General features: G+C 44.8%; 1 protein-coding gene across 1 annotated transcript in view; it reads left to right on the plus strand.

Moving 5' to 3' along the window:
* Positions 1-27,221, plus strand: part of LOC111138601 — an 896,555-nt gene that overhangs the window by 37,558 nt on the left and 831,776 nt on the right. The window contains exons 8-9 of the mRNA XM_022490616.1: positions 9,404-9,414; positions 23,978-24,019. Of these exons, the coding sequence (XP_022346324.1) occupies positions 9,404-9,414; positions 23,978-24,019 (53 nt within the window). The remainder of the gene's footprint in view (positions 1-9,403; positions 9,415-23,977; positions 24,020-27,221) is intronic.

A 27,221-nucleotide genomic window follows, 5' to 3' on the forward strand; every position in this document is an offset into this window, starting at 1 on the left:
TAGATTATTGTCTGCAGTTACATTTTATTTTCTTTATGAGCTAAATAGGCTTGTCTGTACCAGGACACAAAAATCACATTTATGAAGTTTTAGTACATGTAATGAAAGAAACCCCATCATTCATTTGTTGGACACTTTACTAAATTTGAGACTGCTTCCGTGTTCTCCAGCATAAGGTCATGTAAGTGTCCTTCCGAGAATATAGATTTCCCAGCTTTGGTTTGATTGTTTTTCTTAAGATAGTGAAAGATAATTAACATACAGCCTATTGATAGATAATGATGGAAATATTTTCCCTTACAGATAATACATAATATAATGTTGTGAAAGCTAAGACTTTAAGTAACTTGCTTATTCTTTTAAGTTCTAAAACAGGTGAAAAGAATCTTAAGAAGCTCTTCAGCAAGTTGTTTTTATAGCCCAATCTCTGTGAGAGAGAATGAGGCTTACGTAATTTATGGTAGGTCACTGAATATAGGAAACACAGATTTTAAAACTTTGCAGTGATTATTCCTAAGTTTTTTTCCTAAGTTTTTTTGAGTCAGTATTACTGGGGTGCCTGGGTGGTTCAGCCAGTTAAGCATCTTGATTTCGGCTTAGGTCATGATCTCAGGGTGGTGAGATCAAGTCCCATGTCAAGCTCAGTGCTGGACATGGAGCCAGCTTAAGATTCTCTGTTCCTCTCTCTCTGCCCCTCCCCTGCCCTGTGTGCTCTCTTTCTCTCTCAAAGGGAAAAAAAAAAGAATAGGTATTACAGTCATTTTAGAAGATGGACTGCAGAGGTGCCTGGGTTGGTTCAGTCAGTTAAGGATCTGCCTTCGGCTTAGGTCATGATCCCAGAGTCCTGGGATCAAGTCCCACATTGGGCTCCCTGCTCAGCGGGGAGTCTGCTTCTCCCTCTCCTTCAGCTTCTCTCCACAGCTCATGCTCTTTCTTGCTTGCTCTCTCTAATAAATAAAAATCTTTAAAAAATTATCTTTCTTAAAAAAAGAAGAAGATAGGCTGCATTCAGGGCACCAGCATGGCTCAGTCAGTTCAGCATATGCCTTCTGCTTAGGTCATGATCCTGGGGTCCTGGGATTGAGCCTACGTCAGGCTCTGTACTCTTTGGGGAGTCTGCTCCCTCTCCCTCTGTGCTCCCCAACTTGTGCTCTCTCGCTCACGCTCTCAAAATCTTAACAAAAAGGAAGAATGACTGCATTCTGTAAAAGGCCTTTAGAGCATCTGTAGAAATCATAGGGATTTTTTCCTTAACTTTATTACTATCTTGTATTTATGTGGAAGGATTTTCTGATATCGAACCAACCTTATATTCCTGCAACAAGTCTTGCTTAGACAGGGCATGTTCTGTTCTTAATATGGTAATGAGTTTAACTGCTCATATTTTGTTTCATACATTTTTCTTCAATGTTTGTATGAAATTGGTCTGTAACTTTCTTTCTTTTTATTTTTTTGTACTATATTTTCCAGGTTTTAGGTTTCAACATTTTAATTGCATCGTGAAAGCAATTACATTTTTGTTCATTTTTAATACTCCAGAACAATTTATAGGATACTGGAATTAGCTGGTCTTTGAAGGTTGAATTCTGATGTAAAACCATTTGGGGTGGGTGCTTTCCTGTGATAGTTCCGTGGTAACTTTTTCTGTTTCTTTTTCAAAAGCAGTCTGTTTAGGCTTTCTGTTTATAATGGGGGTCAATTTTAGTAATATATTGTTTGCCTAGAAAATTACCCATTTCATCTAGATTTTTAAATTTATTTGCCTTGAATCTGTAATATAATCAGCTACAGTTTTTAAACAGTTTTACCGAAGGAAATTGATATGCAGTAAACTGCAGAAGTATACAGTTGTACATGTTTTAACATGTGCACACCTGTGAAATAATCACCACCATCAATACAACGAACGTATCGATCCCCCCAAAATATTAATGTGTGTGCCTTGATAATTCCTCCCTCCACACCACTCTCATCTCCAGGCAACATCTGCTGGGCTTCCTGTTGCTATAGACTTAGTTTGCATGTTTTAGAATTGGATATGAATGGAATACAGTATGTTCCATCCTTTTTCGGTCTGTCTTCTTTCATTCCGCACAATTATTTGGAGATTCATGCAAGTCTTTGCAGGTATCAGTAATCCCTTCTTTTTCTTGTTGAGTGTTCAAGAAACTGGATATACACGGTTTGTACATTTACCTATGATAGACATTTGGTTTCTTTTCATTTGGAGTCTCTTAAAAATTAAGTTGGTGGGGCGCCTGGGTGGCTCAGTTGTTAAGCATCTACCTTTGGCTCAGGTTATGATCCCAGGGTCCCAGGATCGAGCCCCCGCATCGGGCTCCCTGCTCATCAGGAAGCCAGCTTCTCCCTCTCCCACTCCCCCTGTTTGTGTTCTTCTCTCACTGTGTCTCGTCTGTGTGTGTCAATTAAATGAATAAAATCTTTTTTAAAAAAATGAAGTTGGTATGGACATTTGTGTACAAGTCTTCGTATAGACATACTTTCATTTCTCTTCAGTAAATACCTAAGAGTAGGATGGTTGGCTCTACCTGCTAAGACTATTTTTGACTTTTAAGAGACTCAGATTATTCTCTAATATTTATTCTCTTTCACATCCCTATGTGTATGAGCTTTCCTTCGCTATGCATTCTTGCCAACATTTGGTAAGGTCAGTCTTTCATTTTAGACAACCTAATAGGTGTGTAACTTACTGTAATTTTAATTTGCATTTCCTAATGACTAATGACATTGAGCATCCTTTTTGGGGATTATTTGTCATTCCTACAAAGCCTTTAGCTGAATTATCTGTTCAAGACTTTGTCCATTTTTTTCCTTGGGCTGTTTGTTTTCTATGCCAGTCCTTATCAGTGCAATGATGTGTGAATATTTCTTCCAGTCTGTGGGCTGTCTTCACTTTCTTAATAGTGTACTTTGAAGATAGAATTTTAAATATTCATGAATTACAATTTTATTATTATTTTTTTAATGGTCATGTTGGTGATATGTCTGAGAAATCTTTGCCTAAGCCAAGGTCACAAATGTTTTATAATTGCTTTTAGATGCTGTGTAATTTTTAATTTTTTTCCTCCACTGAATTGCCTTCAAATGTTTGCTAAAACGTTCATATTCATGTGAGTCTATTTCTGGACTTTGTGTTCTGTTCAAATGATCTATTTGTCTACCTTTATTCCAGTACCTTTCTCTTTTGATTACTAATATCTTTACAGTAATTCTTGAAATAGGGTGTATCAGCCCTTCAACCTTTTCAAATTTGTTTTGGCTATTGTAGGTCATTTCCATTTCTATATGAATTTTGGAAACAGCTTGTCAATTTCTACCAAAAATTCTGGGATTTTACTTTGGATTCCATTGAATATATAAATCATTTTGGGGAAAACTGACTTCCTAATATTACTGAATATTCTAATACATGACCGTGGTATATTTCTCCCATTTATTTAGATCTTTTTGAACTTAGCAGCATTCAGTGAATAGGGTACACATATAAACAGGTCTTAATTTGTAGCTTAACTAAAAAATCTTTTATTAGGTATTAGGTTCATTCACATTTTTTGATATGATTTGACATATTTTAATCCCAACTGTCAATTTATTTTTTAATGTTTATTATGTCATGTTTGCTATATTTATTTCTTGTGTATATTTTGCTCTTTAGAAGTATTCTTGGTATTTAGAAAGATATGCAGTTTTATTACAATGGTAACATTTATATTTATAATATTTTAATGCCCTTAGTCATCTATTTTCTTTTCCAGCCTTTTACTATTGATTTTGTCAGTTTTTGTTTCCTTCACCTCCAGTCCATTGCCTGTACAAACAGTCAGTGAGCTTATTCTCCTTTCTCCCATTTTTTCTAAAGGTTTTTTTTCCCCTAGTAATCTCTGTGCCCCGTGTGGAGCTCGAACTCAGTACACCAATTTTTGAGTTTCTGATTCAAGGTGTTTTTCATATCCTCATGCTTGGGGCACCTGGGTGGCTCATTGGGTTGAGCCTCTGCCTTCGGCTCAGGTCACGATCTCAGGGACCTGGGATCGAGCCCCGCGTCAGGCTCTCTGCTCATTGGGGAGCGTTCTTCCCTCTCTCTCTCTCTGCCTGCCTCTGCCTACTTGTGATCTCTGTCTGTCAAATAAATAAAGTCTTTAAAAAAAAAAAAAAAAAAAAAGAGTCTCATACTCTTCTGACTGAGCCAGCCAGGCACCCCTCCTTTTTCCCATTTTATAGATGTATTATTTCTACTTCGTCACAATATACAGTGTTTATGCATTTTTACTTCTACCCTTGATGCTCCTTTTGTTTTAATTTTAGATCTACAGTAACATATATTAAAATATTCTTGATTATTTTGGAGTATTCCAAGTCTTATGGTTGAATAAAGCCTGTTTCCAGGTGATTTCTCCAGAAAGACTCATGGATTCAGAAATCCCTAAGTTCTTCTAGATCTCAAACTATTTGTCTAATCTTGATACTTGAAGGACAGCTGAGCTGAAAATTAAATTCCTGAGTTGTACTTTAAAAAACATTTTTGTGGGGGGTGCTCCTAGGTGCTTAAGCCTCCTGGTTAAGCTGCTGCCTTTGGATCAGGTCATGATCTCAGTGTCCTGGGATCCGGCCCCACATCGGGCTCTCTGCTCAGCAGGGAGCCTGCTTCCCCCTCTCTCTCTGCCTGCCTCTCTGCCTACTTGTGATTTCTCTCTGTCAAATAAATAATTAAAAAAAATTTTTTTTTAAATTAAGCTTCACGCCCAGCGAGGATCCAGCCTCAGGGATTGAACTCACGACCCTGAGATCAAGACATGAGCTGAGACAGGGTCGGACACTTAATGGACTGAGACACCCAGGCACCCCTTGGGTCACACATTTTTTTTTAAGATTTTATTTATTTAATTTTCAGAGTATAAACAGAGGGAGAAGGAGGCTCCTCGCTGAGCAGGGAGGCTGATGTGGGACTCGGTCCCAGGACCCTGGGATCATCACCTGAGCCAAAAGCAGACATTTAATCGGCTGAGCCACCCAGGGGTCCCGGGTCATACCTTTCTTGATTGAATTAAATATATATATACACACACAGGGGGAGAGAGAGTGTGTTTCCTGTCCCAGGATAATCTTCCCAGGTATCCTGTGAGCTCTTTGCATATTCAGGTCTTGTTTTTAGTTCCTCAGTGTGAAGTTTTCTTGGATTATGGGTTTTAATACTAATTTTGTTTCATTGTTTTATTTATCAGGGACCTCATTGGCCTAGCTTCCATTTCAGTCACTCCTCCCGCTACTTTCCTCTTTCTTCCTTCCTTTCACTTTCATTCTCTTTGTTTTCCTGCCGCAGTGCACTGTTTACAGTTTACAATTTACTCTTCGGGTTTTCTTCCCTAGGGGTCTTTTAATACAGCGTTTGTTTCTGAGGTGACTCTCTTCCATTTCTTTCCTGAGTTCAATCAGCCCTCTTTCATTTCCTTCTAGTTTTTTGATCCATCTTTGCTTTTAATTTTTGAGTTTCTGATTCAAGGTGTTTTTCATATCCCCGATGCTTGTTTGAGATGTTCAGTTTACTTTGTAGTGCTGTTTCATTTTTCTTTTTCTTCAAGGATTTTTGGGGGAGTGGGCTAGGTGATTCTTACTAGTTGAGGTGCGTTGGTTCTGATTTTCTGTTTCCATGTAGTGCCTTTTCCTAGGCTTTTCCATGTTTTCTCCTATTTCCTAAACTTAGAGTGTGTACTGGATTCCTTTATCTATGGTCCCTTCTGTCCAAGTAACAAAATCCCGTTTCTTTAGTGCATTATTTAATGTGGACTCTGTGATTACTGGTTTTGGATTCTTCGTGTGTACATATCTTGAAGGAATCTGAAAATTTTCCTTTGTCACTCTGTATCCTTTTCAGTACATGTTTCCCCAAAAGTGATTTTTTTTCTTTACTCCTCTCCCTGCGAAAGTATGTCTTTTGAAGACTGCCACTTTGAATTACATATCTTTTTAAGCCCCTTGCTGTAGTTAGTGTTCTCATCTCCCAGTATATTTTTCCCAATTTTCACACTTAGGATACACTCATTTCACACTTAGCATATAATCATCCATCTGGTGGTGATTTTAGAGCAGTTTTTAGGGCCATTTCTCTCTTCTAGGACTTTCTCAGACTGTCCATTTCCTACCACAAAGGCTTGCCATGCGGGTTTCTGCTGTTCTCTCACTTTATATTCCAGGTAATTTAAAGTTTAGGCACTTTCTGTTTTTGTGTAGTTTTGTTCTTCTTGTTCTACATCATTTTTGGAGGATGTTTGGTGACACAGGCGGAAGCAGCTGCATTATCCTCTATCAGTAGTGTAAGGTTTTACAGGCGAGATAAACACGACACCAGGCGAAGTGGGTGCAAGGCAAGATTTATTAAAGGCACTCTCTGGTGAAGTTTCAGGGCTCAGGAGAAGGGGAGCCAGGAAAGTCGCGCCGGGAGGAGGTGGGCACCCTTGGGCGAGGTTCCAGGCGAGGTTCCGCGACTCTAGAAAGCAGAGTGGGGGATGTCGCGCTGGGAGGGAGTCGACGGGGGTCTTTTATCTGTCTCCTGCATAGGTATCGGGTTACCTATGGAGACGTGACCTGGGCATACATCCTTTGGTGGGGTGGGGTGGAGGAGGAGGCTGGAAGACAGCGGACCAGCGGTCGTTTGTGTTGTTCCTCCTGCACTCCCAAGGCCACCGACCCAACAAGTAGGTTTTCCAAAAAGTGAAATGGAAGCATTTAGAATAGAAAATACCAGAGTTCACTCATAATGAGAATACTGTTTCATGATACTTTTGTTTCCGTATTCTGTATCTGTATGAGTAACTATCATTTGTAAACTTATCATTTGTATAGGTCATATTCAAAATAATTGAGAGAATGTTGTAGCAGATAGTCTCCTAAAGCCCTCCAAACTTGTCCCCTCAGTGGTTTTGAACCCTCAGTCTTTACATGTTGTCGCTCAGCTTCCTTCTGGTGTATCCATCTCAAAGAGGTGCTGTTTTGTCAGTCAACTTTGATAGGTGCGTTGTGCTGGGTCAGGCATTTGTTAAAGGCAAAAGCCAAGTAGAAAAACTTGATCTTCTAACCTCCAGGGCACTTACTACTTGGGAAGAGAGAACTTTAAACCTCAAGAATACCTATGGAGCTACTGCCATCAGGTAGCAATGACCAACTGTCCCTCACTCCATACATCCCTTCATGAGACAGTTTTCTCCACTGGTCTGTAGATGTGAAGGAAATCCATGACCTGGAGCCCTGACATTTTATTCAGTCGTTTCTTTCTACTGTTTTTACCCTACAAAATAGAATAATGATGTCTCCTCATGAGAGTCTTCCCTTGTTTGGAGGAAAGGATAGTAATGCATGGGCAATGCTGTAAGGCATAACAGAAGATGTAGAGGGGTGATATGTCATTCGACTAAATGCTAAAAATGGGGTGACTTAGATTTTTTTAAAAGGCCTTTTAAATTCCTTTTTAAAAAAGATTTTATTTGAGAGAGAGTTGTGCATGCGCACAAGCCAGGGGAGGGGCAGAAGGACAGGGAGAAGCAGACTCCTTGCTGAGCAGGGAGCCCAAGACCCCAAGATCATGACCTGAGCCCAAGGCAGATGCTTAAACGACTGAGCCACCCAGGCAACCCAAAGTCTTTTTAATTCTTAAAGATTACTCATTCATTTATTTATTTGAGAGAGAGCACAAGTGTGTGTGCATGGGATGGGGGCTGGGGGTGGAGGGAGAGGGAAAAGCTGACTCGGCACCGCATGGCCCTTGATCCAAGGACGCGAGACCGTGACCCCAGCTGAAACCAGGTTGGGGACTCAGCCAACTGAGCCACCCAGGCACCCTGGTAACTTAGATTTCATGTGGACTATGAGATTTTGAAAGGTCGGGGAAAAGGGTGATTTGGACTGGTTGGGGGCTAGGAGTTGCTATGAGATGAAAATGGGAAAAGACTATATGAACAAGGTCTTCAAAATGTTTTCAAATATCTCAAGTAGGCTTGATTTAAATTAGTGCTTCTCAACCAGGGTGACTTTGTCCCCCAGGAAACGTTTGACCATGTCAAGAGACTTGTGGTTTCATAGCTGGCAAGGAGGTGGGAGGGGCAGGTTGGAAAGGAAGGAGCTACTGGAAGCTAGTGAATGGAGGTCGGGAATGCTGTAATCCTACAATGCACAGGACGGCCTCACAACAAAGTTATGCAGCCCATAGCGTCAATAGTGCTGAAGTTGAGAGACTTGTTGAAATGAAGGAAAGTGACAAGAAATGGAAGTAGGAAATATACGTTTTCTTGGTTGAAATTGTAGTACATTTCGAGCTTTTTAAAGGTATTACCTGATTCCTTAGGGGGCATTCTCTTGACCAGGAAATAAAGGACGGAAACAGTCATCCTCTGATTCATGTCCCCACCATTATTGAATGAAGGTTTTTATGTTGGGAGTTTGTGTTCTCAGTAAGGTATATTAACAACAGAAAGAGGGCGTGTTTCAGAACCTGGACTGGATCCTGACAAGAACCAAGCAGCACTCAGAGACCTTGAGGATAGGAGGTTTATTTATTGTCAGCAGGCTCAGAGGAGAGTCATCTCTCAAGGTCTGAGCCCCCCAGCACAAGCAAAGGGGGTAGTTTATATGCTTTTATTTCCGTATCTGTGCCACTCTTGTGCCCGCAGCCGGCGGGGCAGGGGCAGAAACCCAGAATGGTCCTGTGGCCAGGACTGGGATTTCCCTGCTGGATCGGCCCGCTCCCTTAGCACACAGATTTCCCTCATTAGGAGGAGAAAGGAGAAGATGCAGGAGAGGAGGAGGAAAAAGAATCAACAGTTCAGCCCACCCGTATTTCCTACAAGCAAGAGCCTTCCCTTGGATCATGTTCACTGGCAGCAGAGATAGTCCCATTGCAACGGCTGCCTGTGTGGCTTAGTGCCAGCCCTAACAGGTGCATCTGGAAGTACCGATTTCCTAGACCCCCAAACTGTCTTTGGATTGCTGGGGGACGACCTAGTGTTTTTCTGAGCACAGCACGGGACACTAATCATTTCAGTCCTAGATGCCCGACGGAACAGGTTAGTTTCTTCAGACATCTCCTGCCCTGGTGCTGCTTTCTGAGGTCGGACACTAACTCTCTGTACTAAGAATACTCTTTCAGTACTGTTTTAGGGAAACTAGTCTACCCACGTTTACCCCGTAACTTTCCTCCTTCGACTTCATCTGGGCCCTGCGGTTAGAAACAAAGACCAGGCTGGCCGGTGGTCAAAGGCAGGACAGATGAGTATCAGGCCAGTAGGGGTAAGGCACTATTTATCGAGCAAATACAAAAGCCTTGACTTACGCCAGGCCCATATATAACAGGTCTGGGCAACAACCCTGTAAGGGAAGTGTCTGAATTTTACAGACAGAGGGAGGGTGACTCCACGCGCATAACCACCACTAAGACTGGTGGGCGGCCCGCCGGGCGGAAGCGGTGCGGAGCAGGGGGAGGGAGGGCCGGCCAGGAGAACGCGACCACGTTGCCGGCTGGGCCCAGCCAGCCGCTCCCTTCCAGGGGCTCACGGCAGCCACCGAGTTTGAGGACCTTCCTGCGATCCTAGAGCGGCCCCGGAAGTGCATCCGGCCGGTGAAGTCCCGGCAGCCGCCGCGGCGGGGGCGGGGCATGCGCCAGTTCCTCTCGGCGGCCCTGCAGGGCAGGTAGGGCTTGGAGCGTGGGGGGTTTCGCGCAGTGGAGGCTGTGGGCAGGGTGCGAAGGGCCGGGGGGCGGGGCGGGGGGGCCCTCCGTCGCGGGTCCTTTCTGTTGGCGCAGGGCTGGACCGGCTTCTCCGAGGGCACTCGGGTCAGCTCAGGGACGCCTGTCTGAACCGCCGTGTTTACGTCTGCAGCTCTTGCCACCCCACGTGCTCTAAGTCCACTTTGTTTTCGTCTGTTCGTCTCAAACCCCAGTTCGCTTCTACCGTGACAGTAGTAGCGGCTCCTCCAGGGCAGACGTTTGTGTCTGTTTTGTTGAACTGGTAACAGTTGCAGATTGCCCACAGCTGTGCCTGGCGGGGGTTAACGATAAGTGTTGGCTGTTTGTCTGCAGCACCCGAGGGGCCTAAAACAGGCCTGGCACGTGGCAGGAACTCATTGCTTCTTGAATGGATGGATGGATGGATGGACGGACGAAGGAATGAATGAATGAGTGGTGTTCTTGCCAGAATCTTATAACAAAGAAGGGGAACCTTTTTCTGTCTTTAGCTAAGCTGTCAGTAAATGCTTCTCTGTAGGGCACTGAGCTGGGCTCTGGAGATAAAGAGATTCCTAACAGAGAGAGGCTTCTAGAGCTACAGGGGGGAAAGATAGCAGTTTTAAAAACTATATTATAGATAGCAAATAACCACATGGCTAATAGTGACAGAAAGTGCTAATGTCGTCATTCTGGTTCTCACCGGTAGGCACTGGGGGTTATTTTATAATGCTAATTGATACCTGGCATCCAGTTTCAGCGCCACTGACATCAGTGGCCAAATGACTTTAGGTTACATTGACTTTTTCAGTGAATTTAGAGCTAGAAAAATGCAGCACTCCGTTCCCTGGAAATAATGCAGGTAGAAATTAAAATGTGAAATGAAAAGGAAAAGGAAGTGTTTATGACCTCATTGAGAATGCTGTGGTATACATGCTTCGCTTGTAGGTTTTTGTTTTTTGGGTATATTTGCTGGTTGGTTGTTTTGCTTTTGTATGAATCGTTGGGACTTAGTTGGATATAAGCTATGAGATATTTGCTGTTGGACATGGAATGAGACAAATGGGATTAACAATTTCTATTTCCTGACATTTTAGCAACTCAGTTTTAATGCTCTTTCACTTTGTTACAGTGTTATTTGCCAAAGAATTCTACATACATACCATCCTTAATCACTTAAAAAGAACACATCTTTTAGAGATGGAAGAAAGCAGTAATTATACAGGATTATTGCTGGGGCATAATCTTTTCTATTCACAGGAATAAATCCAGTTACTCTGAGGTATCCACTAAATAATTTGAGAGCTTAAAATAATACATACCTACTGAATTGAACACATTCAAATAAGGAAGTATAATTTAGCCCAAGACTCGGTCACTTATTAATGTCATTTAAAATTTACTATCTCCGAAATTGTATTTATTTGGGGGCCTGGATATCAATGTTTTACTTTCTGTCTCTGTATCGGTAAAAACTCCTGTAAAAGGTGGCTTTTAGGGCAGAAGACTTATCCTTGTTGGTTTGTTTATTCAGGGTATCTGTAAAAGTCTGACCTTATATGCATATATATCTCAAACTTTGGAGTGCCTTTTATGGATTTTCTTTTTAGATTCATTTGTTGCCTTTCAGTTTTATGGTGATAAAATTTTGTGTGCATAACCTTTTTTTTTTTTTTTTTTAAATTCTATTTCCTGGGGCGCGTGGTGGCTCAGTCGCAAAGTGTCTGCCTTCCACTTGCGTTATGGTCCCAGGGTCCTGGGATGGAGCCCTACATCGGGCTCCCTGCTCTGTGGGAAGCCTGCTTCTCCCTTTCCCCCTTCTCCTGCTTGTGTTCCCTCTCTTGCTTGTGTCTCTGTCAAATAAATAAATATAATCTTTTAAAAAAAATTCTATTTCCTTTGGGGCACCTGGGTGGCTCAGTTAAGTGTCTGCTGTGGGCTCAGGTCATGGTCTCAGGGATTGAGCCCTGTGTCAGGCTTCCTGCTCAGTGGGGAGTCTGCTTCTCCCTCTCCCTCTGCCGCTCCCCTCCACTCAAACTCTCCCCCTTCCCAAATAAATAAATAAATAATAAGTAAAAATATTTTTTAAAATTCCATTTCCCTCAAAATACATGCATATATAGGTATAGGAGACCAGCACTCACAATGACCACCTTTTAACTCTTGCCCTGCTTTTACCATTTGAAGGATGGCCATCTTGCTCATCTAGCACCCATCTGCCTTTTCCCCCTTTTCCTCTTTACTCCTGTATCTAGTTATTCCTAAAGGATAGTCCTCACTGTGTACCACAGCTGCTTTCTTCCCTTCCGTTATTTGCCCTGAAGTAGTGAAAGCCATATGAATTTTGGAGTTGGAGACCTACATTTAAATAAAAAACTTTATAGTTTCTTCCTTTTTTCTTACATATGCCACTGAGCTATTCTGAACTTGAATTCCCTCATTTGTAAACAGATTATAATCCCCAAATCAGACATTTGTAGGAACTAGATCATCAATATAAGCACCATATATATAAGCCCAGCACAGTGCCTGCCACATAGAGGATATTTGGTAAATATTAGTTCTTGAATTTTCATCTGCTTTCCGTCCCATTAGATGTCTAGCAGCACCCAACCTTTACCAATGGCTGTTTTTTTAACATGTTACCTAAAGGCCATCTAAGTCAAATCTAGCTTTGGCTCACTACTCTCTGACATAACCCAAACTTCCAAGATTCATCCTTTGAGTAGGTTGGCTTTTAGCCCCTTTTAGTGCTCATTTAGGAACTAGAAACTCCTCCCACATGATAAAGCATATCCAGTGGTCCTTGAACTGTCAGTGGTAGATAGAGATGTCTCTTAAAAACATTGGCAGGTCCCAATGCGATCTCTGTCAAAATACCAGCAGCATTTTTCACAGAGCTACAACAAATCTAAAATTCGTATGAAGTCACAGAAGACCCTGAAAGCCATAGCAACCTTGAAAAAAGAAAAACAAAGCTGGAGACATCACAGTTCTGGACTTTAAGTTCTACTACAAAGCTGTGATCATCAAAACAGTATGGTACTGGCACAAAAATAGACACATAGCTCAATAGACCATAACAGAAAACCCAGAAATAAAACCACAACTCTGTGGTCAATTAATCTTCAACAACGCAGAAAAGAATGTCCAATGGAAAAAGTCTTGTCAACAGTCAAGGGAAAGCTGGAGAGCCACGTGCAGAAGAACGAAACTGAACCACTTTCTTATACCGCATCCAGAAATCCGTGCAAAATAGATTCAGGATCTTTGGCCCACACCCCTTCTGTGGTGTTCTTTTTCTTTCCTTTTTTTTCTTCTGGTCATTAAAATTTGTGGCTTTATTTGTCTTTCTTTGAAACCCATGCAAACATGTGTTCTTTTTCAATTTCTTTGTTCCACTTCCACAGCAGGCAAAGTATTACCAGTGATTTTCAAAAATGAGTGTAATCAAATTACTTGGGTATCATGTTAAATGTGTGTTCAGATTCTATAGGTCTGGGTTTTAATTTTTAATAATTTCCCAGGTAATGCCTATAATGTTACTTGTATTTATTTCCTGTTGCCACCTTAACAGATTACCACAAACTCCCAGTGGTTTAAAACAACATAAATTTATTATTTCACAGTTCTTTAAGTCAGAAATCCCAGTTAACTCAGCTTGTTTCTCTACTCCAGGTTCCACAAGGCCACAATGAAAGTGTTAGCCATTTGGGTTCTTCTTTGTAGGCACTTAGAATCTGATTCCATGCTCATTCCAGTTATTGTTGTAATTCAGTTCAGAACTGAGTTGCCCATATCCCGATGAGAGAAAGCAAAGATTTGAATCAATGGAGGCACACAGTGTTCATGGATTAGAAGACACAACACAGTAAAGATATCAGTTCTCTCTACGCTGATTTTTGGTTTAATACAGATTCTTTCAAAATCTCACCAGAAATTTTTTGTAGATATAAACTTATTGTAAGATTTATATGGAAAGGCAAGGGACCTAGGAAAAACTAAAGCGTGAAAAAGAATAAAGTGGGAAGAATCACTTTGGCTGATGTTAGGGCTACGGTCTATCTACAGTGCTCAAGAGAACGTGGTGTAGACATAGAGTTCAGACTGGAGAACCCAGAAGCAGATCCACACAAAAATGCCCAACAGATTCTTCACAAAGGTGCAGAAACAGTTGAGTGGAGGAAGGATAGTCTTTTCAGAAAATGGTGCTGGCACAGTTGGGTATCCATAGGCAAAATAAAATAAAAATAGCCTAAACTTCACACCTTATACAAAAATCAGCTCAAAATGAGTCATGGACTACAACATAAGATTTAAAACTATAAAATGTTTAAAAGAAAAGCTGGGAAATCATCAGGACCTAGATTTAGACAAAGATTCTTAGATTTGGTATCAAAACCGTGGTTGATTAAAGGAAAAAGTAATAATTTGGTTTTGATCAAAATTTAAAAGTGTTGTTCTGTGAAAGACTTAAGGATTGAAAGCCAAGCTCCAGATAGGGGAAGATAATTGCAAACCATATCTCTAACAGAGGACTTGTGTCTGGAATATAGAACGCGTCAGATTGCAGGCAGCAGCTCTGGGCAGAAGAGTCCATCAGACACTTCCCGGCAGAACAGCCCGCAGCGGGCATTCACGCCATTGGCGCCGCAGCCGCATCGCCTCCTGGGCACCTGCACTCACAGGGTTGCTTTAACTTTCTTTTCCTCGTTGCAGGTTTTTCTCAGATTCTGTCTGATGAATTTAGACACGTTTCTCTCCAACAGGAATACCAAGACAGGTGAAGGGCTACAGCTGCCAGGGGAGGACACTGTGTGACTCACTGGCAGCTCAGGGAGCACAGGAGTAGTGTGGATGAGTCCACCGCAGCGGCAGCCGGAGCACCGGGGAGCCTTCCTTCCTTCACCGAGGCGCGGCTGGGGTGCAGGGCAGGGAAGAATCAGCTCCACACTCCTAAGCCTAGATTGACGCTGACTTTCATTTTTAAGTGGCCATCTACTCAGCCTCAGGAGACAGACTTTTACTTCCGGTTATGTCATGGGGCACCTGGCTCCCATCCTGCCTTTGGAGACAGGCTGTGAACGTTCATTGGCAGGTCGCACGTGCCCCGCGTACCCTGTAACTTAGCAAGTGTGGTACAGGTGCAGGAGCGGGAAGACTCTTGCTCTGTCTCTCACCCACTACATAGTCAAGAGCATGTGCTCCCAGATCCCAGGAATTCTTACCTGTTCTGTGTGGCCACCATCTTCAGAAAGGGCACTGTGGCCTTAACAGCCCCAGGTTTGGCACCAGATTTTTTTTTTAAAGAAAGGCTGACAGATTTGGTCAGAAAACAAACAGCCCTTTTTAGATTGAAGCAATATTTTTAAAAATGTTTTAAAGAGTTATTTATTTGAAAGGGAAAGACAGAGCATGTAAACAGGGGGAGGGGCGGAGGGAGAGGGAATCTCAAGCAGACTCCACACTGAGTGCGGAGCCCAGCGTGGGGCTGAATCTCACAACCCTGGGATCGTGACCTGAGCCGTGATCGAGTCGGCTGCTTAGCTGATCGGGCTGCCCAGGCGCCCTGGCAGTTTTTAAATCTGTGTAAACAACAAGCAGGAATACGCAGATGTGTTTGCTCCCTGTGTCCTGTGTCCCCCAGGATGGCACCCAAAGAAGCCATGTGTCAGCAGCGCACGTGGTAGAACGTCCTGCTGCAGAGGAGCTGGTGTGGTGCTGCTGCTGAGCGAGCCCCACTCTGCAGGGAAGGAGACTGCCCCGCGACAGTCGCCATGCGGGCCAGGGGGCGTGGCAGGCGGCCTTGGACAGGCTGCGCACCGTGCTCGCCCAGTCCCACATTCTGCGTGGACCACAGGCCTACAGCAGCTGCTCTTGAACCCTGGTCTGTGCGGCTCCTGCGTGTGGACACGGGCTGTCAGGCAGACTCACAGAATGAGGACAGACACGGACGGAACATCTTAGGAGAGAGTTCAGTTCTCCTGCTCTTCGAAGGGGAGAAAACTGCTCATCTTCGGTTCCTTAGTGTGTGACCTAACACTGTGAGATTTGCTGCCTGAATGGTTGTAAACACAGAGTTTAGCAACAGGAAAGAAAAGTTTACTTCCGGAAATGGAAACGTGAACACTGTGGTCTCTAGCAGGAGGGAATTTGTGTTAATAGGAGAGAGCGAGTAGAATCAACCCAGCTTTAGAATCATCCATTCGTCAGGTTTGCCTGGCGCTGAGCGAACAATCCTGAGCCCATCATTTATCTCTGTCTCTCAGCTTTGTACCAGCCCTTCTCTGTCCTGATCTGGAAGCAGGGGAGGGGAGGGAGGCACAAACATTATTTCCTAGGTTCTTACTATCAGTTGTAATAACTGGAAATCAAAAGGAGGGGGGAGTGGGGAGGAGCATGGTTAAGGTTTAATTCTGTAGTGAATACTCAGTATTGTAATGGTCAGTTTTATGGGTCAACATGACCAGAGCACAGGGTGCCCAGACATGCGGTCACGCATTGTTCTGGGCATGACTGAGGACGTTTTGGGAGGACACTAACATCTGAGCTGGTATATGCATAAAGCAGAATCTTTTCCCTACTGCGGATAGCCCTCATTCAGATAGTTGAAGGCCTGAACAGCACAAAAGTGCTGACCCTACCTTGATAAGGGGGAACTCCTCTTGCCTGACTGCCTTAAGCTGGGACATCAGTCTTTTCCTACCTTCAGACTCAGACCGTCCTTCTTAGTTCTCAAGCCTGCTGGCTTTTGGACTAGAACTCTCACCATGGCCTTTCCTGCTTCACAGGCCTTAGGACTTGGACCGGAACTACAGCATTGGCTCTGCTGGGTCCAGGTTGCCAACGACACATCTTGAGACTTCCCAGCCTTCACAATCATGTGAGCAAGTTCCTTATATATAATAAATCTCTTTCTATATATTTATATCCTATTAAATAAGTTTCTCTGGTGGGCCCTAATACATAGGTATAAAGAAACTTTAAGAAATCATGCATTTTTATTGATTTAAGAATTCACTCAAAGAAAATAACCATATAGTTTTTACTGTAATATAAACAGTTTACTTTAGGATTTATTAGATTTGTGTCCCCTAGATCCCTCAAAACTTTGGAGTACCAGGCCTTGAAAGCTGGCATTGGAGCCAGGACTTGGACAGGTCTGCAAGGGATTTTGGATAAGCGGGGGACAATCTGTCACAATGACAAAACCATTAAGTGGGCAAGGTGACCAGAGAACCTTGCTATATTTGAATTCCAGAGTCTTGGACTGCTAATAATAAATGGGGAAGTAGCTGTTGGTGCCAGAAACCAAGTGAGAAGTGTGGGCAGATGCAAACACAAAAGTGTATTTCTCCAGTAAGTTTGCAGGAAGGCAGTCATCCTGGAATGCTCTTGTAGAAGCAACTCCATTTGAAATATACATAATACAGTTGACCCTTGAACAACACGGGGTTAGGGGCAGCAGCCCCCCACCCAGTTGAAAATCTACATATAATTTTTGACTCCCCTTAAACTTAATTACTAATAGCCTACTGTTGACCAGGAACCTTACCAGTAAAGTTAACATGTATTTTTTATTATATGCATATACACTAACTACTTAAACTAGAAAAAATGTTATTAATAATAAGAGAAGATATACTTCTAGTACTGCATTTGTTGAAAAAATCTGCACATAGGTGGGCCTGTGCAGTTCAAACCAGTGTTGTTCAACGGTCGCTGTTCCTCTGTAATGGTGACTGAAAGTTTTCTCACAAAACTGAAATTTTGACTATCATGAGGGGAAAAAAAAGATGGTCTACAAAGTGTGCTTAAGGAAAGTAAATAGCAGGGCACCTAGGTGGCTCAGTTGGTAAGTGTCTGACTCTTAGCTTCAGCCTAGGTCATGATCTCAGGGTCCTGGATTGAGCCCCACGTTGGGTGCCACACTCAGCAGAGTCTGCTTGAGAGTCTCCCTCTCCCTCTGCCCCTCCTGCTCATGTTCTCTTTCTCAAATAAATAAATCCAAAAAAAAAAAAAAAAGGAAAGAAAAGTAGATAGTCTGCAGAATTAACTTAATGGCTAAAACTGTCATCATGAACAGTTGAAGAGATGGTACCACACTGGTGACTTGGAAATTAACATGCAAGAGACCAAAGATGGGGGCAGCTGGGTGGCTCAGTCGGTTAAGCAGCTGATTTTGGCTCAGGTCATGATCTCTGGGTCCTGGGGTCAAGCCCACATCGTGCTTCCTGATCGGGGGGAGTCTGCTTCTCCCTCTCCCTCTGCCTCTCCCCACCAGCTTGTGTGCTCTCTCTCTCACTTCTTCTTTCTCAAATAAGCAAAATCTTTAAAATAAAGTAAGATAAAACCTTAAAAAAAAAAAGATGAGCAAGATGGTTGCACACTAATAATGGAGTTTTGAAACCAAAAGTGATACTTGCTTTAAATATTTGGTATAAATTTACTGACCTGAAGGATGTTTGAACTTGCATAAGTCATGATTGACAGTCTACTCTACTTCCCGGTGGAGTGAGTCGTGGGCAGGATAGCGTCTGGGGCTTTGAGAACACGTGATTAGGCCCAAGAGGACTAGAAGCTGAGAACAAGATGCTAAGTGTTACCAAATTTATCATTTTATTTTGATCTGATTAATTTTCACACGGTGCATAGAGATACTGTCTCTGCAAAGAGTAGCAATATTAAAGAATGGCATTCCCTGCTGGCATACATTCACAGTGATTTCATGACAAAGAACCTGAGGCTTTCACCCTGGAAAGCCTAGTCTGGTCAGGAAGTTTGGATTCTTTCTGTCACAGTAACCTCAACCTGCCAAGCCTGTGTGATCTGCAGAAATGTACAGGATTAACTCGGAATCAGACACAAGCTCAAATGGCTGTGGTGAGAAGTGCGTCGGAAATCTGGATGATACCATACCCAGAGCTATAGGTCATCTCACGGTTATGGTTAATGAGTGTTTACTAGCACCTGGGTTCAAGGCACAGCGGGGAGTGTGAGATGTCACGATCTGACCAGCTGATGGAGGATTCCTTACAGGCAGAGCCGTCTGCGCAGGAGACGTCATGAGGTGCTGGCCGGAGGTGGTTAGCCAGTCTGGAAGCCCATTTCAGTCCAGTAGGTGAGAATAAATATTTCGGGTTTTACCCCTTCCAGACAACTCTCCCGTAGCCTCCTATCAAACAAGCTGTTCCTCAGCCACCTTCTAGGATGTAGAGGAGAATCCATCTCAGCCAGACTCTGTGTCTTCTGCCACAAGACGACGGGAAGTGGTCAGTCAAGCCTTGCTTTACCGAGCGGACTCAGGATGCTGGATGCTCGGAGAGCTGGGCGGAAGGCAGCAGGAAGCAGGCAAACGTAAGGACTTAATGAAACATTCTGTAAGAAACGGGGCAAGCGGGAACCAAGAAACTGATCCGCAGCCAGGGATGCGAGCGGTCACTCTGACCCCAGACAGGGACCGGCTTCGCTGCTGACAGAGCTGAGCTGGCACTGCCACTGCACACCACAGAGCCGTGAGCTCTGACGAGTCCGGCTGCTGCCCTGTGTCCTGATCTCTAGGTCACCTCTGCCGTCCCTTCCGGGTCATTTCTTGCTCTCATGCTCTACGGTCCCGTGGCCCGTCTCCTGAGGAGGACTCAGTCTCCTGTCGAGGCTGGCAGCGGGCGGGGGATCAACACTGACTGCGCACCTGCTGCGAGCAAGGCTGGGGATTGCGTCTGCTGCATGCCACGTCCCCTGCTCAGAATGCTGGCAGAACAGGAAGGAGGCGGCGTCACGGGGGTTAAGGAGCCGGTCACGCTGCGGTTAGGAGCGGGTTCAGAATCGGTGGCTCTGGACGCAAACAGCTCAGACAGCTTCTCGAAGCCCAGCAGCTTCTGACCGACAAGGGGAGCCACGAGACCCTAGCAGGGACCAGCACCCATGTCTTACCCAGGGGAGTCAGGCCGCCGCAGTTCTCCTGCCTTTCCTCTCCGTGGAAGCTCCTCCAAGATGAATCCAGCTGTGTCCACGCAAGGGAGGAAGCCAGGGCCACGTCTTCCGTCTTCAGCAAGCCCTGAAACAGCACACGGTCCCACCTAGTTCCTCTGCCCCAAAGTCCCGCCCGCAGCTGGGCACAGGAGACTCAGTGTCCCCTCCAACGGCTGTGCCGACCACGCCAGCGCAGCCACTAATACCCGCCTCACCGGTCAGCAGAACAGCACGGAAGTAAAGAACGAGAGAACCCGTGAGGGTGTGTTCGTCACTGTCTAGACAAAATAACGGCCAACCCAGTGAAAGGCCTGGAACCAACGGAAACGTCTCACGAGATTTCTGGCGTGATTTTCAGCAAGGTAGTGATGGGGGCTCATTGACATGAATGATTATTAAAATATAATGAAATGAGGGGCGCCTGGGTGGCTCAGTCGTCAGGCGTCTGCCTTCAGCTCAGAACATGATCCCACGATCCTGGGATCGAGCCCCCATCGGGCTTCCTGCTCAGTGGGGGGTCTGCTGCTCCCTCTCCCACCCCCCTTGCTGTGTTCCCACTCTCGCTGTCTCTCTCTGTCATATAAATAAATAAAATCTTAAAAAGAATAAAATAATAAAATAAAATAAAGAATAAAAAGAAATGTAGGTCTGAGGTGAGGACAGTCAGGGAAGAAAGTGCGACTACAGAATCTCGAGGACATGAGGAACTGGATGAGAAAGTAAAATCCACGTTAAGTAAAGCTTGCTCAGATTGTACTATTAGTTGAGAAAAATGGACATGCCTCACCTTCCTCTCAACTTTTAAGTTCCTTGAGAGCCAGAGACTGTGTGTTTATACCCTAGTCATGGCATTTAAAAAAAGAAAAAAGAAAAAAAAAACAACTTGGGCGCCTGGGTGGCTCAGTCCATTAAGCCTCTAACTTTGGCTCAGGTCATGATCTCAGGGTCTGGGATGGAGCCCTCCTGTGTCAGGCCCCTTGCTCAGCGGGGAGTCTGCTTCCCCCTCTGCCCCTCCCCGCTCTCGTGCTCACTCTCTCTCTCTCTCAAATAGAATCCTAAAAAAAAAAAAAAAATCCCATTCAGGGCAAAAGTACCATCACGACAAAAGCTTCAGCTTGCATTTGCCGAATTGTACTTATTGAAGAAAATCCCACTGAGGAAGGGGCTGACCAGAGAGAGAGGGGAGGGTGTGGAAGCACACACAGCGCCCAGGGGAGTCATAAAATAGGAAAAGCCTCCTCCACAGGCACCAGGAAGTTAGACCATGACAAGCGACACTGGCATGCATGAGAAACTTAAAATCCCACCTAGGACTTGGGTGGGTGTAGGATGTAGGGCGGGAGGGAGAGACTGGCAAAGGATGCACAGCAGGGGGGCTCGGGCTCACCTGGGGCTGTGGGGGCAGCCTGGCAGTCACCAGTGCGTGTCCTCTGCGGCGCCCTCCCGGGGCAAGCCCGGGAACCTGGAGGACTAAGAAGGAAAGACGCTCTGGATGAGATGGACCCTGGCACCCAGCCTCCCTGGCCTGTGGATTCCAGGCTCAAAAACTGGGCCAGGAAATTCCCCAGAAAATTTATACACAACGTGCTCCTTTCCCCAGTGCCTGGTCCTGCCAGCTCCAGCCCTAGGGCCTAGAGAGGCGTGGTGTGCTGTCCGTTTACAAAAAGTACACAGAAGGGGTGGGATCCTTGGAAGGAAAAGTGCGTTTAAGAAACATAAAACAAGCTTTTCATCTGAAGATCCTCTGAATTTTGCTTGGGAGGGAGAGTAAAATTAAGATTTTGGTTAAACTGCCATTTGTGGTTGTTAGGGGCCTAACCAGCATCAAAGAAGGCTAGAACTAGAAATGCACAGGCCTCTAGCTGTACAGAACTTGCTCAGAGTCAAGAGACAAAAGCAAGAACTTCAAGTTGCCCTGTAAGAGGTAAACTTTAAAAGGGGCACAGAATAGTGGATTTAAGCTAGAACCTGTGTTGAGAAGTAAAGACTGGGTGTGGCGGCTGGCGTGTCTCGGGGCTGTGTCCTGGGAACCTGCACACACATTCTGGACATACAGCCTCATCCTTGGGGGTGATTCGTGCTATTCTAGTAACAGAGCCAGGGTTTAGAGCATTTCTAGTCTCATTTGCAATAGTCCTGTAATCTGTGGGGTATTCCGACTGGCTTGACAGATTCTGTCATTTTCTTCTTGGCACTTCTCCCCGTCTCAAGCTCTATCACTCTGCTTATCTGCTGCCGTCCCCACCAGACCCATGGGCTACCACTTAGAGGCCTCCATGGTTACGTGTGAAATGAACAGAGAACGAATTCTTTCCAAACCAAGTTTCACTTGTCTATCTTTGTATTATGACCGGGCTTGATTAGGAATGCTTTCCACCACTGTTTAAAATTTCCCTTTTAGTCTCAAAGTACAGTCAGTCAATGATGGCCAGTGTAGCGGTCAGTGGACCTATCAGGTGATGCTTAATGAAGCTGGATGAAGGCTGTCGAATTCAAGCTGCCCAGGAGACAACACTCACCTCTGTCTGCTGAGGCCTGGGATCCCAGAGATTCGCACTTGAGCAGAGCCTTCTTTGGCTGCAACTCGGTACTCCAGGGCCTCTGGGCTGGTGTCAGCACCGCCATCTTGCAACAGAGCAGCTGCGTCTGGTCACCACCGAGGACCTGGAAGTTTCACTTACTGATTCATCAGAACTTCTAGTATGCTTTCTCTGTGCTAGTACTTTCTGTTTTCCAGGCACTAGTTCTAAGAACCTTATGAATCGTGATTCACTGAATGCAGGTAGCAACAGCTCTATGAGCGAGGAACTACTATTATCTGTGCTTTTGTGCTGAGGTAATGGAGGCCCAGAGTTGAAGCAACTTGCCCAAGGTCACCCAGCTAATCAGTGGTGATGCTAGGATGGGGGGTCAGGCAGAGGGACCCCAGGGCCCACGCTCTTAGCCACTATCGCGTGCTCCCTCGTTACATACGTTGTGCTCTTATGAAGACTTTGGGAGCTAGTGTTAAGTTTCCAGAATACTCCTGTCTTTTTGTATCTGAAAAGTTGAGGGCAACATTTCTTGCTTACAGGGCTTTGGGACCAATAAGGTGACAGTATGTACAATCATCTAACTCAGAACGCTGTACGTGGTTTGTCCCCACAAAAGCAGGCTTCCTTTCAGAAATTTATAAACAACTTTTCTAGTTACTTTCTCCCGTGGAGCTCAGACTTAACCACTTCTTTGGAGAATGAGGAGCCTGAAGCTAAGACCCTTGAAACGACTTCACTGCTCAAGGGCTGGCAGGCAGCAGATCCAGGCCACAGCCCTGGGCACCGGGTCAGTGCCTGGAGGGTTCTGCCACGTGTCCTCTGAAGGAACATCCACAAGTCGGCGTATGGAGGACACAAGCTCATAGAAGACGCAGAGCTGTTTTTGAGCCTGAGATTCTTGAACTCCCACTCAAGTGGTCCAGAAAAAAGCATTTTAATGCTCCCTAGCCTCTAAGAGAAATTCGGCATTTCCTTCCATTTTAAATGGAAGCAACAAACCAATGTGGTGTTAAGCCATGGGACTTAGTCACCAATAGAAAGTACAGATGTTTTCATACCACATCACAGCCAGGCAGACATTGTCAAAGTCATTCATGCTTAAAAAAACTTGGAAACTCTTTCAGTTACTAGGCCTGTCCCTTGGTCTTACTATTTGGTGCATTAATTTTAAAGAGCACATAGATAATTTTTTTTTTAAGATTTTATTAATTGATTTGACAGACAGATATCACAAATGGGCAGAGAGGCAGGCAGAGAGAGAGGAAGGGAAGCAGGCTCCCCACCGAGCAGAGAGCCAGACGCGGGACTCGATCCCAGGACCCTGGGATCATGACCCGAGCTGAAGGCAGAGGCTTTAACCCACTGAGCCACCCAGGCGCCCCAGAGCACATAGATAATTTTATCACTGAATTGTTTCACGCTTGGTTAACTGTGTTTCAATACAATTGAGTTCTTTTCTAATTCTTCATGTTCTTAAAAATACCAGTACTCCGAAGGGGCAAAGAGGTTTATGATACGAAAAGAGACTGAGAACTTCTGGGTCTTCCAGAAACGACCCTCACTCCGATGTTGAGACTTCAGGAAGAGACAGGCTCGTTTCAGACACTAAGCCCTTCGCCTCTACCTGCGGCCCTGGCTCCTCCAGATGCCTCTGCAAATACTCCAGGAGCACCACCACCTCGTCCCCGCTCTCCGGCTGCTGCTCCCGCACCCAGGCCTGCAGCTCCTCGGGCAGGATGGTCAGGAACTGCTCCAGCACCAGCAGCTCCACGATCTGCTCCTTGCTGTGCGTCTCGGGCCGCAGCCAGCGTCGGCAGAGCTCCCGCAGCCGGCTCAGTGCCTCGCGGGGCCCCTCGGCCTCGGGGTAGCGGAAGCCCCGGAAGCGCCGGCGGGAGTTTTCTGAACACTGCACAGGGTTGGCCTCCCCCACCACGGCAGAGGCCTCTTCCTCTTCCACCTTTACGACCAGAAGCCCAATCTGGTTCTCTGCAGATTGGCCGTCCAGGGCTGTGCCTTCCTTCGATTCTTGAGACATCCTGGGCCAAGGCAGGGACTTGGGCCTCACGCTAGTGGGCAGCTGTACTTCTGCAGAAGATTCCTGCACATGGGAAAGCGGTATTAACCAGTAAAGTGTTAGCAGTCCCTCATCTCCCGTGTGCCCAGGGCTCAAGGACATTGCTAGGCAGCTCTGGGGGCACTGTTACATCAACAAATCTTGCCAAAGTCAGTGAATCTGAGTCTCATCAAGTCTCTAGATCCAAAAACCAGCAAACAGGTGAAATACAGAAGCAAATTAAATGAAGGTTTTTCAAATTTGCTACACATTAGAATAATTAGAGAACTTTAAAAATATCCTGATACCTTGGGTGAACCAAGATCAGTTATATCAGTCTGCGAGGGTGGGGGGGACCTGGGCATTTAATAGCTTAAATTTGTTTTTGTTTTTTAAAGATTTTATTATTTATTTGTCAGAGAGAGAGGGAGAGCGAGCACAGGCAGACAGAAAGGCAGGCAGAGGGGGAAGCAGGCTCCCCGCTGAGCAAGGAGCCCAATGTGGGACTTGATCCCAGGACGCTAGGATCATGACCCGAGCCGAAGGCAGCTGCTTAACCAACTGAGCCACCCAGGCGTCCCTAATAACTTAAATTTTTTTAGATGATTCCAATGTGTAGCTGAGTTTGAAAACTAGTAAGTTAAAGATACTAAAATAAGCAATCCGCTAAGAGTGTGAGACATTTTATAGGACAGAAGACTGAAATTGTTCCATAAATAAAAATTTTTTTTTTTTTAAAAAGAGGAGGGGGTAAGGAAAACTGTCATAGATAAAAGGAACTGAGTTGGAGCACCTACGTGGCTCAGTTGGTTAAGCATCTGCCTTCGGCTCAGATCATGATCTCAGGCCCTGGAATCTCAGGGTCCTGGAATCGAGCCCTGGGTTGGGCTCCACCCTCAGCCCAGAATCTGCTAGTCCCTCTTCTTTGCTCCTCCCTGCCTCCCCAGCTCATACTTCCTCTAAGATAAATAAAATATTTCAAATAAATAAATAAGAGACTTAGTAGACAAATCAACCGAATGCAAGTGGTAAGTTATTTTCGGATCCTGTAAGGAAAAACATCTGTAAAAAAGACCTATTTCATGGGCACCTGGCTGGCTCAGTCGGTAGAACATGCAACTCTTGATCTCAGAGTCATGGGTTTGAGACCCACTTTGAGTATAGAGATTACTTAAAAATAAAATCTTAAAAAAATCATTTCAAATAATTAGGAAAACTTGAACACAGTGATATTTAGGAATTACTGTTGATTTTATTGAGTCTAATAATACTAAGATTACATTAAGGTCCTTGTTAGAAATTCACACTGAAGTATTAATTGGTAAACAGATAAGATTGTCACTGGGTTTTCTTTACTAAAAGAAAGGAGAATGAGAGAAAGATGAAAGTCGGGGAGAGAAGGGAAGGGGAGAGAAAGAGGAGAGGGAGGGTATAGAAGAATGAAAGAAAATGGCCAAAAGACAGTGGTTATTGAATTCAAGGTTCATCTGAAATGTTTGAAATCCACCCCCTCCCGCATTTAAAAACCAAGTCCTACCTTCCTACTTTCCTTCCTGAATTAACAGTATAAAAGCATTTAGGTGGGGTCACGGGAGGTGGGAGCCCACTTTGGGGGCCACTTTGGAGCCTATGTGGTGTGAGGAGGGTGTCATGGGGGTGGGGGAGGCAGGAATGGCAGGAGAACTACCACCACCTATTTCACATCCCTATTCACGTGTCACCGCCTGTCCTATTTGGGGTTTTAGCCAAGGGAACAGAGTGAGAAGGCACTGGATTGAGAAACTTGTTAAAAAGAGGCAGTGTTGGTCAAGGAAACGTATGGAAGGTAATGCGAGCAAAGTTGCTCATTATCAGAGAAGAGAATGACAAATCCAGAAAAAAACCAATCTGGTGTGAACCCTGTAATTTGGATTGGAGTTAGCAGTGTTAATATGAACTCAATTTCCCACCCTTAAGTAACAACACAGAAACACAGAAGGCCTGTACTGAAGTACATCAGGCCAGGATTCAGGACTCTCCTGGAGCTCAGACGCTGGCACATGTCCAGCACTGGGCCAGACCCTCATTCCTAATACATGAGGCCCTACACCTTTACTGTTAAAAACCATTCTTGCTCCTGCTGAATCCAGGCGCCCCAAGGAAAAGGCATCCCCAAACTGTAACGCCTTGGGGATCGTAAGCATCACAACACAAACCAGTTTGGGTCTTTGCTTAGGGACAGATTCTTCTGTATTTTACTTCTCCCTCTTAAAATAGAGACATCATCCATTACAAAGAGAACTGACGGAAGATAAGGTTTAAAGAAAGGTCAGAAAAGCCAAGACGACTCACGAGAGAGAACGTGCTGTCATAATTAGAAATAACCACAGTAATAACCATGGCAAATCTTTAAGCCGTTCTTACTCCGTGCCTGGCACTGTCTTAGGGGCCTTATGCACCGTAACTCGCGGGTCGCTCACAAGCCCGTGGGTTAGGTGACCTCATTCTCCCCATTTTACAGAGCAGTCCACTGAGGCACAGAATCTACACAAATGTAGGTTCAGTTCTCTAGGTAAGAGATTCTGAGATGTATGTGCAAGACATTTATTGAGTGCTGTAGAGAAGCACTGTTGGGTGGAGAGGGAGGTTGAAAAGAGACATCAAGAAATTCTACAAGGAGCTCTGGAATCAGAGCAATTGTCCTTCGGAGTGTCTTGCCTCAAAGCAAGGAGTCAACGTTGCACAAAGCCCTCAGAAGTCAGTGGCTGATGAATGTGATGGGCCGTGTTTGGGGACATGATCTTGAGCTATGGAGTTGTCATTGTGCTCGAATGATGTGTATCCAGAGCTTCTCATTCACTGAAGCAGCGGGCGGAATGTGTGCCTCAGTTGTGACAGAAGGAGCTGACCACCAAGCAATAGATTCACTGCAAGAATCAATGACTGAAGTCTAACA

Source organism: Enhydra lutris, unplaced genomic scaffold (assembly GCF_002288905.1).
Source record: "Enhydra lutris kenyoni isolate GAN:26980312 unplaced genomic scaffold, ASM228890v2 scaffoldscaffold93, whole genome shotgun sequence".
Taxonomy (NCBI): Eukaryota; Metazoa; Chordata; class Mammalia; order Carnivora; family Mustelidae; genus Enhydra; species Enhydra lutris.